The 19,374-nt window shown below is 41.6% G+C and overlaps 2 protein-coding genes across 5 annotated transcripts in view; both read right to left on the bottom strand.

Annotated features, from left to right (window-relative positions):
* Window positions 1–2,975, bottom strand: part of RBM27 (RNA binding motif protein 27) — a 77,316-nt gene extending 74,341 nt beyond the window's left edge. For 3 of the 4 annotated variants that reach the window (XM_016192883.2, XM_060180353.1, XM_007533963.3), the window contains exon 1: window positions 2,690–2,938. In XM_016192883.2, coding sequence (XP_016048369.1) covers window positions 2,690–2,748 — 59 coding nt within the window. In that variant the 5' untranslated portion in view covers window positions 2,749–2,938. Of the gene's footprint in view, window positions 1–2,689 lie in introns of all 4 variants that reach the window. The other variant, XM_060180358.1, reaches the window with a different exon arrangement.
* A 5,922-nt stretch (window positions 2,976–8,897) lies between these two features.
* LOC103123315 (enhancer of rudimentary homolog) lies at window positions 8,898–9,425 on the bottom strand. The gene has a single exon (XM_060186403.1). It carries the CDS (start codon window positions 9,404–9,406, stop codon window positions 9,092–9,094), a length of 315 nt encoding a protein of 104 aa, XP_060042386.1. The 5' UTR covers window positions 9,407–9,425; the 3' UTR covers window positions 8,898–9,091.
* Between the last annotated feature and the right edge of the window lie 9,949 nt (window positions 9,426–19,374).

Raw genomic sequence — 19,374 nt, 5'->3', positions numbered from 1 at the left:
GGGAAGTAGCTGTCTCCCTACAGTACCAACTTCACTCTACAGCTCGCAAATTTCCCCTTATTTCTGCTGCGGAGAAACTCAAATTTTCCCACTAAAGTAACCTGACCTTAAGAATCAAAAACTTTCCTATATATATATATGTGTGTGTGTGTGTGTGTGTGTGTGTGTGTGTGTGTGTGTGTAAGATTTACTGGGGAAGAAAAAAAAAAAAAGATTTATTGAGCAAAAAGACTTTCATGCCAGAGGCACCAAAGATCCCAGGTTCAATCCCCTGCATCACAAGCCAGAGCCAAGCGGTACTCTGAGCAGTTACTTAAAAGAAAAATATTTACTGTTGACTGTATGCCATTAATCCCCCAATAATGAAATTTAAAAAGAAAGAAAAATAAAAGATTGACTAACTTGGGAAAGGAGGAGAGAGAGGGGTGACCAGAGCATCACTATGGCCCACATGATGCCACAGATCTAACTCAGGACCCCATGCTTTCAAGTTCAGCACTCCAGCAATGGCGCCACCTCCTGGGCTACTGACTCATCTTTTCTGCAGCCCCTTTTCTTTCAGCCAAAAGTTCCACAGGATATAGAAGCAGAAATGAGGAAAGCCAGTGGGTAGAGAAAAGGGTTTGCTAGTATGAGGTATTGAGTCCAAGCCCTGGCATCACATATGCTAGAATGATGCTCGAATTCTCTCGTAAATAAACAGATAAATGCATCCGTCTTTAAGGCCCAGTGGACAAGGTGGTGGATACTCAGGTATGTATGAGATCCTGAGTTCCATCCCAGGCAATACAATACAGGCAATCTTTCCTGTTAATAAATAGCTTAACCTATGAAAAGAAAATATAAATCTTACAACAAAATAGAAGTGAAAGATGGTCAGGAAATGATTCCCACACTTGCCCTACTCCCTCAAGAGGGTTGACGATTATCTCTGATTCTCCCTCCAGTTTCCCCACTGGAAGAAATGTTTCAGAGATGACCACTAAGATGACCTACCATGTCCCAAACAACCACTACCATGCTACTCCCTTAAAATCATTATAAAACACTCTTATCTCAGGCCAGGCCGTGGCACACCTACTTAGATGCCACGTTCCCATGCCCAAGGACCCCAGAGCTCAGGTCCCTGGTCCCCACCTGCAGAGGGGAAGCTTCATGAGCCATGAAGCAGTGCTGCCAAGTCTCTTTCTTCTCTCTCTCAAACCCCTTTTCCTCTCAATTTCTCTCTGTCCTGTCAAGTTAAAGTTGAAGGAAAAAAACAAAAACACGGCTACCGGCTACCTCGTGGTCTGGGAGGTGGTGCAGTGGATAAAGCATGAGGTCCTGAGTTTGATCCCCGGCAGCACATTTCCAGTGATGTCTGGTTCTTTCTCTCCTATCTTTCTCATTAATAAATAAGTAAAATCTTTAAGAAAAAAAAAAAAGTACTAGCTCTTCTACCCCTTTTAAGTCTCACCAAGTCTACAACCAACACTACCCGAGGTATTTTTGAAAGACTGACATCTCTCATTCTCTCTCTCCTCTAAGATTGTATTTACTTATTAATGATAAAGGAGGAAAAGAGAAAGAACCAGACATCACTCCGGTACATGTGCTGCTGCGGGGAACTGAACTCAGCACCTCATGCTTCACAGAGTCCACTGCTGCCACCTTCTGGGCCAGGGACAACTCAAACCACTATCCTGTACCCCAACATCCTCAGTTTTTTCAAAGATGATCAGGAAGACTCATCTCTCAACTCCATTCATCCCTCCCAACACCTGTCTCTTTTCATGCCTAGAGGGGCCCTCGGCAGCAGCTTCAACCTGCGAGGGACACAACTTGCCTGCCTGAGGCCCCAGAGGTCCGGGGTTCAATCCCGAGCTCCACCTCACACACCCGCCCGGCCTCAGCGGGCCTCCACCTCACAAAACACAAGTGCACACAGACCCTTGTACCTCTTCTCTTGACTTAAAAAAAAAAAAATTTTTTCAGTGACCCAATAGAAACTCACTTAAAAACAAAACAAAAGTGATCAACTCTGAGCTCTCTCGACTCGTCAATAACAATTATTTGATAATTCCTAAATGCCCCCCCCCCGCTCCCCGGGTGTTTCCCCCCAGCCTTTCAGCACTGCTGCTCCTTGAGACCTCTGAACCCCAAAGCGCAGTCCTCTCTGCCCCCGTGTCCCCCCCCACCACCACCACCACCACACAGACATACAGACACACAGACACCCCCGAATCCTCGAGCTTTTTCACCCAGGGAATCATGTTGCTCTGAACCTCCCCGACATCTGGGGAGCCCTCCGGCCACAGTGTCTGTCTCTCTCTCTCTCTCCCTCTCTCTCTCTCTCTCACACACACACACACACACACACACACAAAATTAAAAATAAGTCCCTCAACAGACTCGCTGTCTGTCCGTCCGTCCGTCCCCCCACCCCGCGCCCTCAGCAAGATTTGAAAATTCCCTCTCTCGCCCCCAGACCCGCGCTGCCCTTTGCCCCGCCCGGCCCCAGGGTCCCGCGGCCGCCCCGCCTCTGCGGTCCCCCCCCACCCTCCACCCCCACAATGGGGCGAGGACTCCCGGGGAGACGCCGCCGCCCCACGCCGCCTCCCCTCCCCCACGCCCCCGCCGGTCGCCCCCCCCCCAACGCCCACGCTCGCCGGCCCCCCGACCCCCGGCCTCCGGCCCCCGGCTCACTCACATCGGCTCCAGTAACTTAGCCAGCCAGGACTTGAGGGCATCCACATCCTCTATGAGCATGGTGCAGGGGAGGCGGGCTCGGCCGCCGCTTCTCCTCAGCCCCGCCGCGGGTCTCTCCAGCCGCCGCCGCCGCCGCTGCCTCACGCCCTCTCTTCACAGCTCCCGGCGCCTCAATCCACTAGGCATCTTCGGAGACTTCAACCTACTAGCCCGGCTGGGGCCTAACAGGAACTAACCCAAGAGCCCTCACTCAATCTAGCCCGACGGCTCAGGCGGGCGGGAGATAGCACCTTATTGGCGTGTGTGAGAACCAATAGTAGAGAGAGGGCCGTGCGCGCATAGCCAATCAAAAGGCTCGCTCGCCCCCCGCCGGCCGGTCGTACCCAGTTAAAGAGGAGGGATTTTTTTTTTTTTTTTTTTAGCAAGGTAGGTAGAGAGTTTACGTGAACTCTTGGTGCAAGATGGTATCTTGGAGAAGGTGCTGTGCCTCTTAAAGGGGACGCGTCACCTTTTTTAGACCACGCCGCCATCCGCGGCGAAATACCGGTGTTTGCTGCCCGTACGGATTGCCTGGGGGGAACCCGACGAGCCCTTCAGCCTGGTTCCTTCCTTTCTCTCTCTCTCTTTTTTTTTTATTCCAGGAAACACACTGGTGTCCCGAAATGACTCAGCGGTAGTAAATCTGCAACACAACGTGCAAAGCCTTCACGTTCGACACACTGCACAGAATGCAAAATTTTACTTTTTTGCCTTTTACATTCATTTAGATCGGCGCTCATGATGGTGGTTTTTTTTTTTCTTTTTCTTTTTTTTTTGCCACCGTGCTTAAATTATGAGGAATGTTACTGACAACCATGCCTTGGACTCCAACAATCGTCCTTTTTAAAACGTGGCGCACATGGATATAAAAAGCTGAAGCCATTTCAAATTTTACTAGTACTTTAAATATATGCTTTACTTAAGAGAAACATCTATTTTAGTATTTTTTTTCTCCTGCGTATCTAAAATTCGGAAGAGGCTTTTTTCCAAGTCAGCAAAAAAAAAAAAAAAAAAAAAGTTTCTTAAATTTTAAATCGAAATTACCAAAATGTGCACTTTAATTCATAGTAAATGAAAAAATTAATTCCTTTGGAGTCTTTTGATTACTCACTTGGCACTGGTGTTAAAATATTTAATCAACAAGTACTGAGCACCTGCAGTATGCCAGTCCTGTGTAAGCCACTAGAGCAAAAACAGCTTTTTTCTTCTTAAAAAGCTGAACAGTTTATGGAATTATGCATCATAATAATTACATTTTGGAAAAAAAAAACAACCTGTTGAGCACACACCTCATATAAAAGAGTTAACCCAAATTAAGCAGATAGACTACATGTACATAGAACAGGTATAGACAAACTTTTTCTGCAAAGGTTTAGATAGTAGTTTTGGTTTGTGGGCCATGATTTCTCTGGCACCTATTCAAATCTGTTGTCTTGCCATGAAACTGGTCATAGGTAACAACTGTGACTGGGTCCCAATAAAACAAGTGAATTTTTTCTTTTTCTTTTTTTTTTTAATTATCTTTATTTATTATATAGAAACAGCCAGAAATTTCAAGGAAAGGTGATATATAGAAGGAGATAGAGTGACCTGCAGCACTCCTTCTCTAGTAGAGAAGCTTTCTTCCTGCAGGTGGGGACTGGGGGCTTGTACTTCTGTCTTTGTGCTCTGTAAGAAGTGCATTCAACAAGGTCTGTTACCACCCAGCCCCAGTGTTTCAACTTTTTTTTTTTTTTTTATTTAGATAAATGTCACATACCAAGAAATATCTGCAGCCTGGGTGGGAGGTGGTGTAGTGGATAAAAACTGCCAGATCCTCAAGCCTCGTGAACATATTAGTCCTGAAGAAAGAAAACAGGAATTGCCTTTATGTCAATAAGTCATTCCTCTGTGGGAATTTCAAGGTATTAATAGATGTATCTGTAGAGTCAAAGGAGCAAATTTGAACCAGCACTCCATGGGGCTATCAGAACACCAGGGAAAGCTCTAGTACTGAGATGTCTCTCCCTCTTTCTGTCTGCTTAAATGAAAAAGTGTCCCCAGAGCAGTGAAGCTATACATGTACAAGGTCAACTCCACAAAATGAAAAAAAGGGGGGGGGGAGAAATACTAGGTTTTTATCCACTTTGAAGTGTAAAAGTGATTGTTACCTGGCAGATGTACAAAAACAGGACTTATCTTGCTGGCCACAGTTTATGTATGGATTCCTTACATAAATAAAGACAAAAATGTACTTAGGGAGTCGGGCTGTAGCACAGCGAGTTAACCACAGGTGATGCAAAGTGCAAGGACCGGCTTAAGGATCCGGTTCTAGACCCAGGCTCCCCACCTGCAGGGGAGTAGCTTCACAGGCACTGAAGCAGGTCTGCAGGTGTCTATCTTTCTCTCCCCTTCTCTGTCTTCCCTTCCTCTCTCCATTTCTCTCTTTCCTATCCAACAACAACGACATCAATAACAACAACAATAAAACAACAAGGGCAACAAAAGGGAATAAATAAATAAAATAAAAAATAAGTTTTAAAAAAATGTACTTAAAAACCAACTAGCTGGGCTGGGGAGATGGTATTGTGGTTATACGAAAAGACTTTTATGCCTTAAGCTCCAAGATCCCAAATTCAATTCCCAGCACCATCATAAACAAGAGCTGAGCAGTGCCCTCATTATAAAAAAAAAATAGTAACAATAATATTTTATGTATTTATTTGGGTAGAGACAGGGAGAAATCGAGAGGGGGTAGGGGAGATAGAGAAAAAGAGAGAGAGAGAGAGACACCTGCAAAACTGCTTCACTACTTGTGTAGCTTTGCCACTGCAGGTGAGAGCACAGGGTCCTTGTGCATTGTAGCATGTGCACTCAACCAGGTATGCCACCACCTGGTCTCTAATTTTTTTTTTTTAAACCAGAATGCTGCTCAGCTGTGACTTATAGTGGTGTGAAGGATTTGAACCTGTGACTTTGAAGCCTCAGGTATGAGAGTCTCTTTGCATAACCATTATACTATCTACCCCTGCCTGCTCCTAATTTTTTTAAATAAAATAAATAAGAGACAGGCTCAGGCCCCCAACCCCCACCTGCAAGGGGAAAGCATCACAAGCAGTAAAGTAATGCTACAAGTATCTGTCTTTCTCCTTCTCTATCTTCCCCTCCCCTCTGGATTTTTCTGTCTCTATTCAATAAGTAAATATATTTAGAGGGGCAGGCAGTGGCACACCTGGTTGAGTGCACATGTTACAAAATTAAAGGCCAGAAACCAGTTTATTAATCCCCCATGCTGACAACACCTCCCCCCCCCCAAAAAAAAATGGGCCAGGTGGTGGCACACCTGGTTAAGCGCACATATTGCACTGCACTAGGATGCAGACTTGAGCCCCTAATTCACACCTGCAGGGGTAAACTTCATATACAGTGAAGCAGTGTTACAGGTTATCTCTCTGTCTCTTTGCCTCTCTACCTCCCCCTTCCTTCAATTTCCCTTTCTCTATCCAATAATAACTAAAAAGATTTTGTTTTAAAAAAAAAAAAAAAAAAACTTTACAAATGAAAAAAGCCCAGAGAGACTGAATTACCCCAGTATCACATGTCTTTATGGAGCAGAAGTAGCTACTAGTGTTTGAGTGTTCACAGCTGTCTCATAGTCAACTGTTACTTTATTGTCCCTCTCTCTTCTTTTTACTTCATACTTATTCATATTTTCTTTCTTATTTAGTTATTTATCTCTGGGCCTTCACCACTCTGGGATGATTTTTTTCTGATAGAGAAAGTGAGACAGTATTGTTATATGGGAAACTGGGGAATGTTATGCATGTACAAACTATTGTATTTACTGTTGAATGTAAAACATTAATTCCCCAATAAAGAAATTAAAAAAAAGTGAAACAGAGAAGAAGAAAGAAAGGGGGAAAGAAACCACAGTACTAAATTTTCCTTTGGGCTCAAGCCTGGGACGAGCACGCTTATGCACATTTTCTTTCCATTTCCACTGAAGAGATGATAATAATACAGATATCTAAAATAGAGAAATGTAAAAGTGATTTGTCTAGGCCTGAAACTAGGCAAAACGTGATAGTGTAATAAAAGTTAAAAAAAAAAGTATGCTTATCACAATAAGTCACTCCTCTGCAAAAATTTCAGCATCCTTTTTTCCCTTTATTGTAGCATACATTTTTACAACTCTTCCTTTTTCTTTAATAGAGACAAAAAGTGATAGGGAAGGGGGGAGAAGGGAGAGAAGGAGAGAGAGAGAGAGAGACCTATAGCATTGCTTTAATGCTTGTGAAGCTTCACCCCTGCAGTTGGGGAGCAAGGGCTTGAACTCCATCCTTGTGCATGGTAATATATGAGTTCTGCTGTGTGTAGAACCAACCAACTCAAAGTTACCATCTCCTTAGAGACCAAGCACTTTTTTTTTTTTTTGAGACCAATCACATCTTATAGCCAACACATTACAGGGAGCAGAATAGACATGGTTATAGTAATGATGTTTGGGTTTGGGTTTTTATTCTCTTTTTTCTTTGTTTTTCCTTTCCTTTTTTTTTTTTCTTTTTTTTTTAGATTTATTTATTTAGCAGTCCAGAAGGTAGCACAGTGGATAAGGTGTTGAACTCTCAAAAAAGAGGTCCCAAGGTTGACCCCTGATATCACATGGACCAGAGTAACACACTGACTGGTTCTTTCTCTCTTCTCTCTCTCCTAAAGTTTTTTTTTTTTACTTTTTAAAAATATTTTTTTATTTATTTATTTACTTATTTATTAGAGAGAGACAGTGAGAAATTAAAAGGAAAGTGGGGAGATAGAGAGGAAGAGACAGAAAGACACTTATAGCACTGATTTACTATTCATGAAGCTTTCCCCCTACAGGTGGGCTTTGGGGCATGAACCCAGTTCCTTCTGCATTATAGCGTGTGAGCTCTAGACCTGGCACACCACCATCTGGCCCCAAATTTATTTATTTTTGTTTGATAGTACAGGGAGGGGGAAATTGAGAGGGGTTGGAGAGAGGGAAATTTAGAGATACCTACAGCCCTGCTTCATAGCTAATGAAGTTTCACCCCCTACATTTGAGGAGTGGAAGTTTGAACCTGGATCCTTGCACCTGGCAACCAGCCCCTAAATGGTTTTTATTTATTTAGTAACAAGAGAGTGAGGAGGATTAAGAGAACCAGAGCATCACTAGCATAGCCATACTGGTGATCAGAATCAACTTCATGCTTTTGAATTTATTTTATTTTATCTTATTTATTTATTTTAAACATTTTTTAAAAATTATTTATATTTATTGGATAAAGACAGTCAGAAATCGAGAGGGGAGAGGGAGAGAGAGATAGACACCTGCAGCCTTGCTTCACCATTCATAAAGCTTTCCCTCCTGCAGGTGGGAACCGGGGACTCAAACCCCAGTCCTTGTGCACTGCAACATGTGCGTTCAGCCAGGTGTGCTACCACCCGGCCCCATTTAATTATTTTTTACCAGAGCACTGATCAGTGCAAGTTTAGAGTTGTGGGGGGTGGGGTGGGGTTGAACCTAGAACTTCAGCGCCTCAGGCATGAGAGTCTTTTTGCATAACCATAATGATATCTACCCCACTGGACCTCATGATTTTAAGTCCAAAGCTCTAGCCACTCATGGGCCATAACTACCCTATATATATATATATATTTTCAAATAGCAAAACCTTTACATCGTTTTTCTTTTTTCTTTAAGTATTTATTTATTTATTTACTTATGTATTTATTTATGTATTTGATAGAACATAGAGAAATTGAGGTGGGGTGGGATGGGGAGGGAGGGGGAGAGAACTGCAGTTTTTGATTCACTGATCCTTAAGCTTTCCCCAGCAGGTAGGGACTGCGGGCTTAAACCTTGGACCTTGCACATTATAACATGTATGTTCAACCAAGTATACCACTGTGGCCCCCCCCCATATTGTTTTTTGTTTTGTTTTGTTTTATTTTTTAAATGTAACTAAAGAACATTTATTTGTTTTTCCACTAACACTTTTAGCTTGAGGACACAATGAACTATTGTCACCCCCCCACCTCCCACTCCACCTTGTAGAAGGGTTAATGTAATGAGTATTATAGTAGATATGAACAATTGGAAGGACTGGAACCAACATAAACTGACAAAGAATCACCTCCATCTAAAACATCATAGAAATGATTGAAGTAAAAAAAAAAAAAAAGTGGGAGAAAGGGGCAAGAGGACTTTAGCTTGAACAAGATCCTCACATTTTCTCTAACACAGTCTGTATTGGTTAGAATGTACCACAATGGAAACAGGGTTACCGTAATACAAAACCTTCACTATAGGAGGCTGTCCACATCTGTGTTCTGAACCCAACCCCATGCCCCTCATGCTTCCAGCTTATTTCCCAGCCTGTTGGGCCTGTCGACGAAGAAGCACGTAGATCTTCTCTTTATTCCAATCGTTGTTATAAGGTTGGTATGTCTGGGTATCAGCTCGGTAAACAAGACAGCTGAGGTCTGCCAGATCATCAATAAAATCAAACAACTGACTGATGTCGTATGTGATAGAGGGACTGTTGGGATTCATTCTTTTCAGATGTTCTTCATACATTTTACAAACACCTTCCATGCATTCATTCACAGATTCGTAGTCTGCATAAGTTCTGCCTTCTGGCCTCTTGGTAAGCTGTACCAACAAAATGGTGTGAGACATGGCGCCAAACTCTTCTTTCGTTGCCCATATTGTTTTTTTAAGTATATATATTATTTATTTATTTTAACATTTTTTAATTTATTTATAAAATGGAAATAATTGACAAGACTATAGGATAAGAGGGGTACATTTCCACACAATTCCCACCACCAGAACTCTGTAGCCCATCCCCTGTCTTGAAAGTTTTCCTATTCTTTATCCCTCTAGGACCATGGACCTAGGATCAGTATGGGGTGCAGAAAGTGGAAGGTCTGGCTTCTGTAATTGCTTCCCCACTGAGCGTGAGCATTGTTAGGTCAATCCATACTCCCAGCCTGTCTCTTTCCCTAGTGAAGCAGAGCTCTGGGGAGGCAGTGTTCCAGGACATCTTGGTGGGGTTGTCTGCCCAGGGAAGTCAGGTTGGCATCAACCTGGAAACTGGACAGACATCTGGAACCTGGTGGCTGAAAAAGAGTTAAGATATAAAGCAGAACAAATTATTGACTAATAATGAACCTAAAGTCTGGAATATTTCAGATGAAAATTTAGGGTCTCCATTTTGGAAAAAGCTAGTAGGTCTATTTTAGGTATATTCCAAGGGGCCCATAACTTTACTAGTTTTTGCCTGAGTCTGACAACTAATATGCAGGTGGACCCAAGGTATTGTCTAGGGAGATGGTGTCAAAATTGAAAAAGGACTAAAAAGCTGGATCAGGGAAGAGAGTAGCTAGCTCCCAGATATGGGAAAAGTATATAAATATTGTTAACTGTAAGCCCCACTGGTTTGATCTGGGGCCCAATTCAGCACAGCAGCCTATGTAACCTCTGCATCCCTGTAGGTCTGAGCTCACATTTTATTTATTTTTTATTGGATAGAGACAGAGAGAAATTGAGAGGGGAGTGGGAGATAGAAAGGGAGAAAGACAAAGAAACACCTGCAACCCTGTTTCACCACTTGTAAAGCTTTCATCCTACAGGTAAAGATCAGGGGTTTGAACTCAGGTCCTTACGCACTATAATAATTAATGTGTGTACTTAACCAGGGGCACCACCACCTGTCCCCACCCCATATAGTTTTTCTAAGGGCTAGGGAGATGGTACAGCAGTATTTCACAGGACTTACATTCAAGACGTTCCAGGTTTAATTCCCAGTAATACTAGTAGCCAGAACTAAGCAGTGCTCTGGTAAAAAACAAAAATAAATTATTTTGGTGATAATAAATATATATATCTTAGTATCAATATTAATGCCTTGAATGTAAACATAGATCTCCAAACATTATCTTTGTTTAAAATATTTATTTGTTTTTACCAGAACACTGTTTAGCTCTGGCTTATGGTGGTATAGGGTATTGAATCTCAGACCTCAGAGCCTCAGGCATAAGAGTCTTTTTTGCATAACCATTAAGCTGTCTCTCCCACCTTAGAATATATATTTTTTGGGAGTCAGGCAGTAGCACAGCATGTTAAGTGCAGGTGGCTCGAAGCGCGAGGACCAGCAGGAGAATCCCGGTTCGAGCCCCACCTGCAGGGGGGTCGCTTCACAATCAGTGAACCAGGTCTACAGGTGTCTATCTTTCTCTCCCCCTCTCTGTCTTTCCCTCCTTTCTCCATTTCTCTCTGTCCTATCCAACAACAACGACATCAATAACAACAACAATGAAACAATAAGGGCAACAGAAGGGAATAAATGTAAAAAAAAAAAAAGAATATGTATTATTTTTATTGAGAGAGAGAATAAGAGAGGAGGCACCAGAGAACCACTCAGGCACGTGGAATGCCAGGGATCAAACTCATAACCTTGTGATTGAGAGCTCAATGGTTTTTTTTTAACATTATTTATTTATTATTGGACAGAGACAGACAGAAATTGAAAAGGAAGGGAAAGAGAGAGACAGACAAACACCTGCAGAGTGAAAGCTTCACGAGTGGTGAAGCAGGGGACCAGGGGCTTGAATCTGGGTCCTTGTGCACTGTAACACACGCACTTAACCAGGTGTGCCACCACCTGATCCCTGAGAGCTCAATGTTTTATCCACTACACCACCTCCCAGACCACAAAACTGTATCTTAATAAAATAATATGTGTAGAAGAATTGCTCTTCCGTGGTAAATGGCACATAATAATCAATCCCACTCTCAAGCCTGGCTTGCTTCATATCTTCATAGTTTGTGCAGATTTTGTCAGTAGCCATGACCAGAATTTTCCATATACTTTCATCAGTAACATACACAGAATGGACTCATCTGCAGTCAATGAATGAAGCATTATTTTCAATAATATGGGCTATACAGAGACACAAGTTTGAAAACTTCATGCATTTATCGCCTTTCAGAAATTCAGTGTAGCAGTCAAGCACTGAAAATGATCATCCTAGCCTAGCCAACATTGCTGAGTACATATGTTGTGCTGGATATTTACTAGGTAGTTTAGCAATGTGTTGCCTCTTGTTCTCACTACCCCTGTATAGTAGACAATAGTAATAGATAACAACAACAACAACAAAAAGGCTTTGCTTTTCGAAGTTTCCATTACTCCAAATATTTCTTTTCCTAATCCTTTCCTTCTCTGGTTGTTGGCTTTTCTAGTTATTCTTTGCTTCAAGTGGCTGAAATGAAAATATTTGCCTTCAAATTCTTTCAACTAATGTCACCTGAGTTGATTTCCCTGAGAGGAACATCCAAGTCAGGTGGGAAAAAAAGGCAAGCTATGAAAAGTGTTAACAGGTGGTGGTGTAGAGTGCACAATTTATAATGTGTAAGAACCCAGGTTCAAACCCCCAATCCCCACCTGCTATGGGAAAGGTTCACAAGGAGTGAGACAATGCTGCAGGTGTCACTCTTTCTCTCTCCCTCTCCCTTCTTAATTCTGCCTCTAAAATAAATAAAAAACCATAAACTGTATTTATAAGGAGGTAGGGTTTTGGAGTTCTTTACCATTTTCAGTGATATCACTTCAGTATGACTAAATTTTATCCTGCTTACAGAGAATAAGTTCACAACCAGATGCACTTCTGGGTAAATTTCAGTGCATGAGTCTTCATGAACTAAGCTTTCAATGCCATTGAAGAAATGTAATAAAAAACAAACAAGCAAACAAAGCACAGGCTGAAGGAAATCTAAGAACAGATATTATGTATAATAGAACTTAAAGGACTCTCAATAGGACAGATGTTTGTTTAGTTTTATACACATTTAAAAATATTTAATTGTCTTAGTAAAGTCATTTTCAAATTAAAAAAAAAAATGCTTTGCAGTGGCCGGGCAATATCTGAGGGTGTGAGATTCCAAGTAGGATCCCCAGGATACTGTGATAATGTGATTCTCTCCTTTTCTCTTTTATCACAATAGATAATCTATTAGGGTAAGGAAAGTGGCTTAATGGATATGCAAAAGACTTTCATACCTGTGTCTCCAAGGTAGAAGGAACAATCCCCACTGCCACCATATGCCGGAGTTGACCAGTAACAGGTTAAAAATAATACAAGAGGGAGTCAGGCAGTAGCGCAGCAGGTTAAATGCACATGGCACAAAGCACAAGGACCGGCGTAAAGATCCTGGTTCAAGCCCCCGGCTCCCCACCTGCAGGGGAGTCGCTTCACAGGTCTGCAGGTGTCTGTCTTTCTCTCCCCTTCTCTGTCTTCCCCTCCTCTCTCGATTTCTCTCTGTCCTATCCAACAACAATGACATCAATAACAACAACAATAATAACAATGATGATAAACAAGGGCAACAAAAGGGAATAAATAAATATTTTAAAAAATACAAGTGAGATAAGACACAGAGATATCACTTTGAAATCCAGAGCATCACTTTGAAATATGCAGTGCCAGGGACTGAACTCAGGACATTGTTCTTGAGAGACTAATACTTTCACTGCCTCTTTTCTCTCATAGTTTCTCTGTCATCCCAGTGCAGTGAGACCTGGAGACAATAAAAACTAATAATAAATAAATAAAAAATTTTGGCACAAGGGTTATCACTGGGATTTGCTGCCTGCAGGACTCCATCATTCCTAGAAGCTATTTTATTCTTTTTTTCTCTTCTTTTCTTTTTTTAAAGATTTTATTTATTCATGAGAAAGATAGGAGGAGAGAGAGAAAGAACCAGAGATCACTCTTGTAACATATGCTGCTGGGGATCGAACTCAAGACCTTATAGCTTGAGAGTCCAATACTTTATCCACTGCACCACCTCCTGGACCACTTATTTTTTTCTTTTTGATAGAGGATGAAAGACAGAGAGAGAGAGAGAGAAAAATGAAGAGAGAAGGAGTGACATCTGCAGTACTGCTCCATGCTTTGTGAAGCCTTCCCCTTGCAAGTGGAGGCCAGAGGTTTGAACCGAGGTCCTGGCTTATAGTAATGTTTGTATTCTATTTGGTGCTCCACCACCCAGCACCTAAAATAAATATTTAAAGAAAAATTGCAGTCTTGGAAGCCAGGTGGTAGCGCAGCAGGCTAAGTGTACATGGCACTAAGTGCAAGGACTTCGTAAAGATCCTGGTTTTAGCCCCCACTCCCCACCTGAAGAGGAGTCGCTTCACAAGAGGTGAAGCAGGTCTGCAGGTGTCTATCTTTCTCCCTCTCTCTTTTTATAAATTTAATTAATTAATTAATTAATCATTAGATAGAGACAACAAGAAATTGAGAGGGGAGAAGGAGATAGAGAAACAGAGAGACACCTGCACCCCTACTTCACCACCATGAAGCTTTCCCCCTACAGGTGGGGGTCAGGGGCTTGAATCCATGTACTTGCACACTGTTGGTATGCTTCTAAAAACCCCTTCTGTTTCATTAGTTTAATCCCCCCTGCTTAACACTATTCTATTTACATAACCACTTCATTCTATTTACATAACCTCTGTTAACAAGCACCACCTTCCCTCCAGGGCATTGGTGGTTTAGTGGTAGAATTCTCACCTGCTCCGCCCCCTCTCCTTGTCATACCCTGATTTTCACCAGTCACTTTTCTCTCCACCCTCTCTGCCTCGCATCCTGTTCCCACCCTACTGGGCTAGTATATTTATAAGGACAAGATTGTTTGTAGTTTTTAGTTTAGCTTAGCTTGGTGTAGATTGCACTGCGTCCTGCATGAATAAATAAATACTGCGTACAACCCAGCCATGAGTCCCTGGTCGTCTGTTACCCGCCCGTGAAGCCAGCCCGGCAAAAACAACAGCACACCACTGTGTATGTACTTAATCTGGTGCACCACCACCTGGTCCCTCTCTCCCTCACTCTCAATCTTCCCCTCCTCTCTTGATTTCTTTCTGTCCTATCTAACTGCACAATAACAACAACAATATCAACAACAATAATAACAAGGGCAACAAAATGGGAAAAATTGCCTCCAGGAGCAGTGGATTCATAGTACAGGCACAGAGCCCCAGTGATAACCCTGGAGGAAAAAAAAAAATTACAGTCTTGCATGTGAAAGGTAAGTCCCAGGTTCAACCTCCATCAACACCAATAACCAGAGATGAGTGGTGTTCTGTTCATATAACAAGCAAATAAACAGAAATTGTAGGGTTGTGGTGATGAGTCAACAGTAGGGTTTAATCCCCTGGGTTTGATTCTTGGTCCTCTGAATATCATTGAAAACAAGAATGACTTTCATACCTGAGGCACCAAAGGTCTCAGGTTCAATACCCAGTACCACCATAAAAAGCTGGAGCTAAGCAGTGCTCTGGTAAAGATAAAAGGAGAAGAAAGAAAAAGAGGAAAAAACAAAAAAACAATAAAAGGAGCAAACGAGAATGATGAGACAGGAAGTAGCATAGCAGTTTTACTCAACACTTTCATGCCTGAGGCACCAAAGCACGCCACTGTAAGCCACAACTGAATGGTGCTCTGCTAAAAAGTAATAATAAATAAATGAAATCAGAGTGATGGTGTGGACTGGGGACCGGGATATAGCTCAACACACTTTACCATGCATGAAGACCTGGTTCAATCCTGTAGCCACCACGTAGGAGTCTGAGGGTCCAGAGTTCCAGGTTCAGTCCCCCCACAGCACCATAAGCCAGAGTTAAGGAGTGGGTTTGCACATAGAATCCTCCCCCCCCCCCCATTCTTTGTTTTTCTGGATTTTTTCCCCAGAGAACTACTTAGCTCTAGCTTATGATGGTGCAGGGAATTGAACCTGAGACTTTGGAACTTCAGATGTCAAAGTCATCTACTTCCCTGGCACTGGTGCATTCTTGAAAGGTTTTGTCGATTTCTACTAGACCGGCATCAGGATCCAGGTCTCTCATCCTTATAGATTAGAAAGAGATACAGGAGAAATTTACAAAGGTTCACTGTAGTAGTGACTTTTTAATTTTTTTGTTGGCAACAAGAAACAAAAGTAGTGGGCTGACTGGACTCTAGTCCTGTGATTACTTTGCTATTAGAAATGGGAAAGCTATCAGGGGAGGGGGTGGGTTATGGAGATTGGGTGGTGGGAATTGTGTGGAGTTGTACCCCTCCTACCTTATGGTTTTGTTCATTAATCCTTTCTTAAATAAAAAATTTAAAAAAAAAGAAATGTCCTGTCTTCTTTAGATTGAATAAATCCCTTGGGATTTGAATACATGAAGTAATAATAACAACATATACCCTTTTTGTGCCAGGTACTTGGCCAAGACAACTTTGCATGGATTAACTGCATTTGTTTACTGCATTCAACTTTTCTTCCAAAAAATATTGATTGACAATCTATTCTATGCAAAGCACTGCAATAGGCGTGGAGGATACAGAAAAATATAGGCATACATTTGGGGACTGTAAAAAGATAACTCACTTGGGAGAGTGCCTGCTTTGCCCAGTTTGAGCCTGGCCCCCTCTATGTTGTATTTCTCTGTCTCTCCCATATAATTGAAAAATCTGGCCAGGAGCAGAGAAGCCCTAGTATTGACCTTTTTTTTATCAGAAGGAACTGACAACAAACATCTATATGTTAGGTGAAACATATTCAATAAATTATTATTATTATTTATTATTATTATGCAGTGACTGGGAAGATAACTAGTAGGGCAGTGAAATTATATGCCTAAGGTTCCTGGTTCTATCCCCAACACCAAGTATATCAAACTGTTGCTCTGACTTCTTTCTCACTCATGTGACATATTAAAAATTTTTTTTTCATTTATTTTCAATATTTTATTTATTTATTTATTTACTTTGCCTCCAGGGTTATTGCTGGGGCTCAGTGCCTGCACTACAAATCCACTGCTCCTGGGGGCCATTTTTTCTCTTTTGTTGCCCTTGTTATTTATCATTGTTGTTGTTATTATTGTTGTTATCATTGCTGTCATTGCTGATAGGACAGAGAGAAATGGAGACAGGATGGGGAAGACAGGGGGAGAGAAAGACAGACACCTGCAGACCTGCTTCACTGCCTGTGAAGCAACTCACCTGCAGGTGGGGACCTGGGGGCTTGAACCAAGATCCTTACATTGGTCCTTGTGCTTTGCACCATGTGCACTTAAACCACTGCGCTACCGCCCAGACCCCAATATTTTATTTTTTTATTGGATAGAGAAAGAGAAAATTGAGAGAAAGAGAGAGAGAGGAAAAGAGAGACACTTGCAGTACTGCTTCACCACTTATGAAGCAGGTGGAGGCCAGGGGTTGAACCTGGGTCCTTGAGCATTGTAATATGTACACTCAACCAGAAGAGCCATCGCCTGGCTATTTATTTATTTACTTATTTATTTGTTTGTTTATGAGAGAGGTAAAAGGGAGAGAATGAGAGCCAATATCACTCAGGTATAGGGAACAAGCTAGGGGCCTAATACTTGAGAGTACAACACTTTATCCATTGTACTACCTCCTGAACTATGTGACACTCTCTTGAATGTAATAAATAAAATAACCTCTGCATGGGAGGTTAAATAGTGGGTAAACTATTGACCTCTCAAGCATTAGATCCTGAGTTTGATCCCTAGCAGTGCATGTCGCTTTACAAGTAGTGAAGCAGGTCTGTAGGTGTCTTTTTCCCTTCTATCTCCCCCTCCCCTCTCAATTTCTCTCTGTCCTATCAAATAAAATGTAAAAAAATAGTTAATCTTCCCAGACAATATTTTTAGTCCACCTGCATGTTAGCTTCTGAGGTTAGGCAAACACTACTGAAGTCATGGGCCCCTAGGAACATACCTAAAATAGACTTCTTAGCTTCTTTCCACCCCAGGATCTCTAATCTCATCTGTTCTATTGCTACATTTGGTTCCTGTTTATTAAACAGTTTGTCCCGCTTTATATCTTATTGTCCTTCAGCAACCAAATTGCATATGGTACTATGGTTCCATTCTGACTTCTCTAGGCAAACGATCTTACCAATGTGCTCTGGAACCTCTCTACAACTCTACCCCACTAGGTAAAGATAGGAACAGGCAGGGGATATGGATCAACATACCAATATCTATGTCCAACAGAAAAGCAATTACCAAGGCCAGAACTCTCACCTTCTGCAACTCATAAAGAACTTTGGTCTATACTCCCAGAGGGAGAGAAATGTTAGGGGAAGATATCCAAAGGGTCATCTGAATTCTAATTCCATCAGGACCCAGAGAGAGAAGAGGAAAAAAGAAGGACATTCAGAAGTAGTACTAGGTGTAGTGTAAGTGTGACTCAGAAAGGAAGAGAAGTCAGGTCCATAGGACAAAAAAAGAGCAAATATATATAAATATAGACATGTAGTCATATAAATAACTGTCAATCCACATCTGTGGCCTGAGAGAACTACTATAGTTTTCAATGGAGGGAATGGAGACACAGAACTCTGGTGGTGGGAATGGTGTGGGATTATACTGTTATCCCATAATTTTGTGAATCATGTTAAAACACACACACACACACACACACACACACACACACACACACACACCAAACAAAAAAACAAAAAACCAGTGATGCCAAGAAGTTCAATGTTTGGTACTGTATATGATCAAATGGTGTTCTGGTCTCTCTCTTTCTCTTTTCTCTTTCCTTCCCTCCTTCCTTCTCTCCTTCTCTCTCTCTCTCTCTCTCTCTCTCTCTCTATCCCTTCCTTCCTCTCCTCACTTCATTTTTTATTTTTATTTTCTCATTATTGGGTATCACTACCCCAGATTGGCTTTTGTCAGATAGAAAGAGAAAGATAGAGAAGAAAATACTTTAGTACTAGAGGTTCTTTCAGTGTGGTATGAGGCTTGAACCTGGGTCATATCCATAACAAAGCAAGCACACTATTCAAGTGAGGTATTTTGCCAGACTTTCTCTTTTTCTTATTGAGTAATTAAAATAAATCATATACATACGTACATATATATGTATACACACACACACGTGTGTATGTGTTTCAGTATCCTAGTCAATTAAGAGACAAAAAAAAGGTGTGGCCATAATTATGCCACAATTTATAGTTTAATTTCTAACTTCACTTTAAAATGGGGATACTAAATATTATAAATGCATAAAATATATTTGAAAAATATAATCACCAAATTGGAATTCTAATAATATGTTATTGATTATCTTATCTTTTCCTGTTCCTTTTTTCCTCCCTTTCTTTTGTGTCCTGCTTTCTGTTTTGTTTTTTTTCTTTTTGATACCAGCATAATTCCACTACTCCCTGTACATACCCACCTCCCTCATACACATTCTTTTTTTTTCTCTATGGTTTAGAGTCTACAATAAAATACAGTAGTTAGTACATGTGTAACATTTCTCACTTTTTCACATAACACTCTACCCCCACACACACCTAGATCCTCCTCCGTCATCCTGTTCCAGGACCTGAACACTCCCCCTCCCCACTGCCCCAGAGTCCTTTACTTTGGTTCAATACACCAAATCCAGTCCAAGTTCTGCTTTGACACACACATTCTTCCTTTTAAAAACATTTTTTAATTTTATTTACTTATTTATTGGATAGAAACAGCCAGAAATCAAGGGGGGAATATAGAAAGGAAGAGAGACAGAGAGACACCTGCAGTCCTGCTTCACCACTCATGAAGCTTTCCCCCA

This window comes from Erinaceus europaeus, chromosome 2 (assembly GCF_950295315.1).
Source record: "Erinaceus europaeus chromosome 2, mEriEur2.1, whole genome shotgun sequence".
NCBI lineage: Eukaryota > Metazoa > Chordata > Mammalia > Eulipotyphla > Erinaceidae > Erinaceus > Erinaceus europaeus.
The sequence above is the reverse complement of the archived record's forward strand: the minus strand, read 5'-3'. Positions and strand labels throughout refer to the sequence as shown.

What these genes read in the sequence shown, in the direction of transcription:
- LOC103123315 (XM_060186403.1), bottom strand. Translation starts at nt 9,406, where the DNA reads ATGTCTCACACCATTTTGTTGGTACAGCTTACCAAGAGGCCAGAAGGC.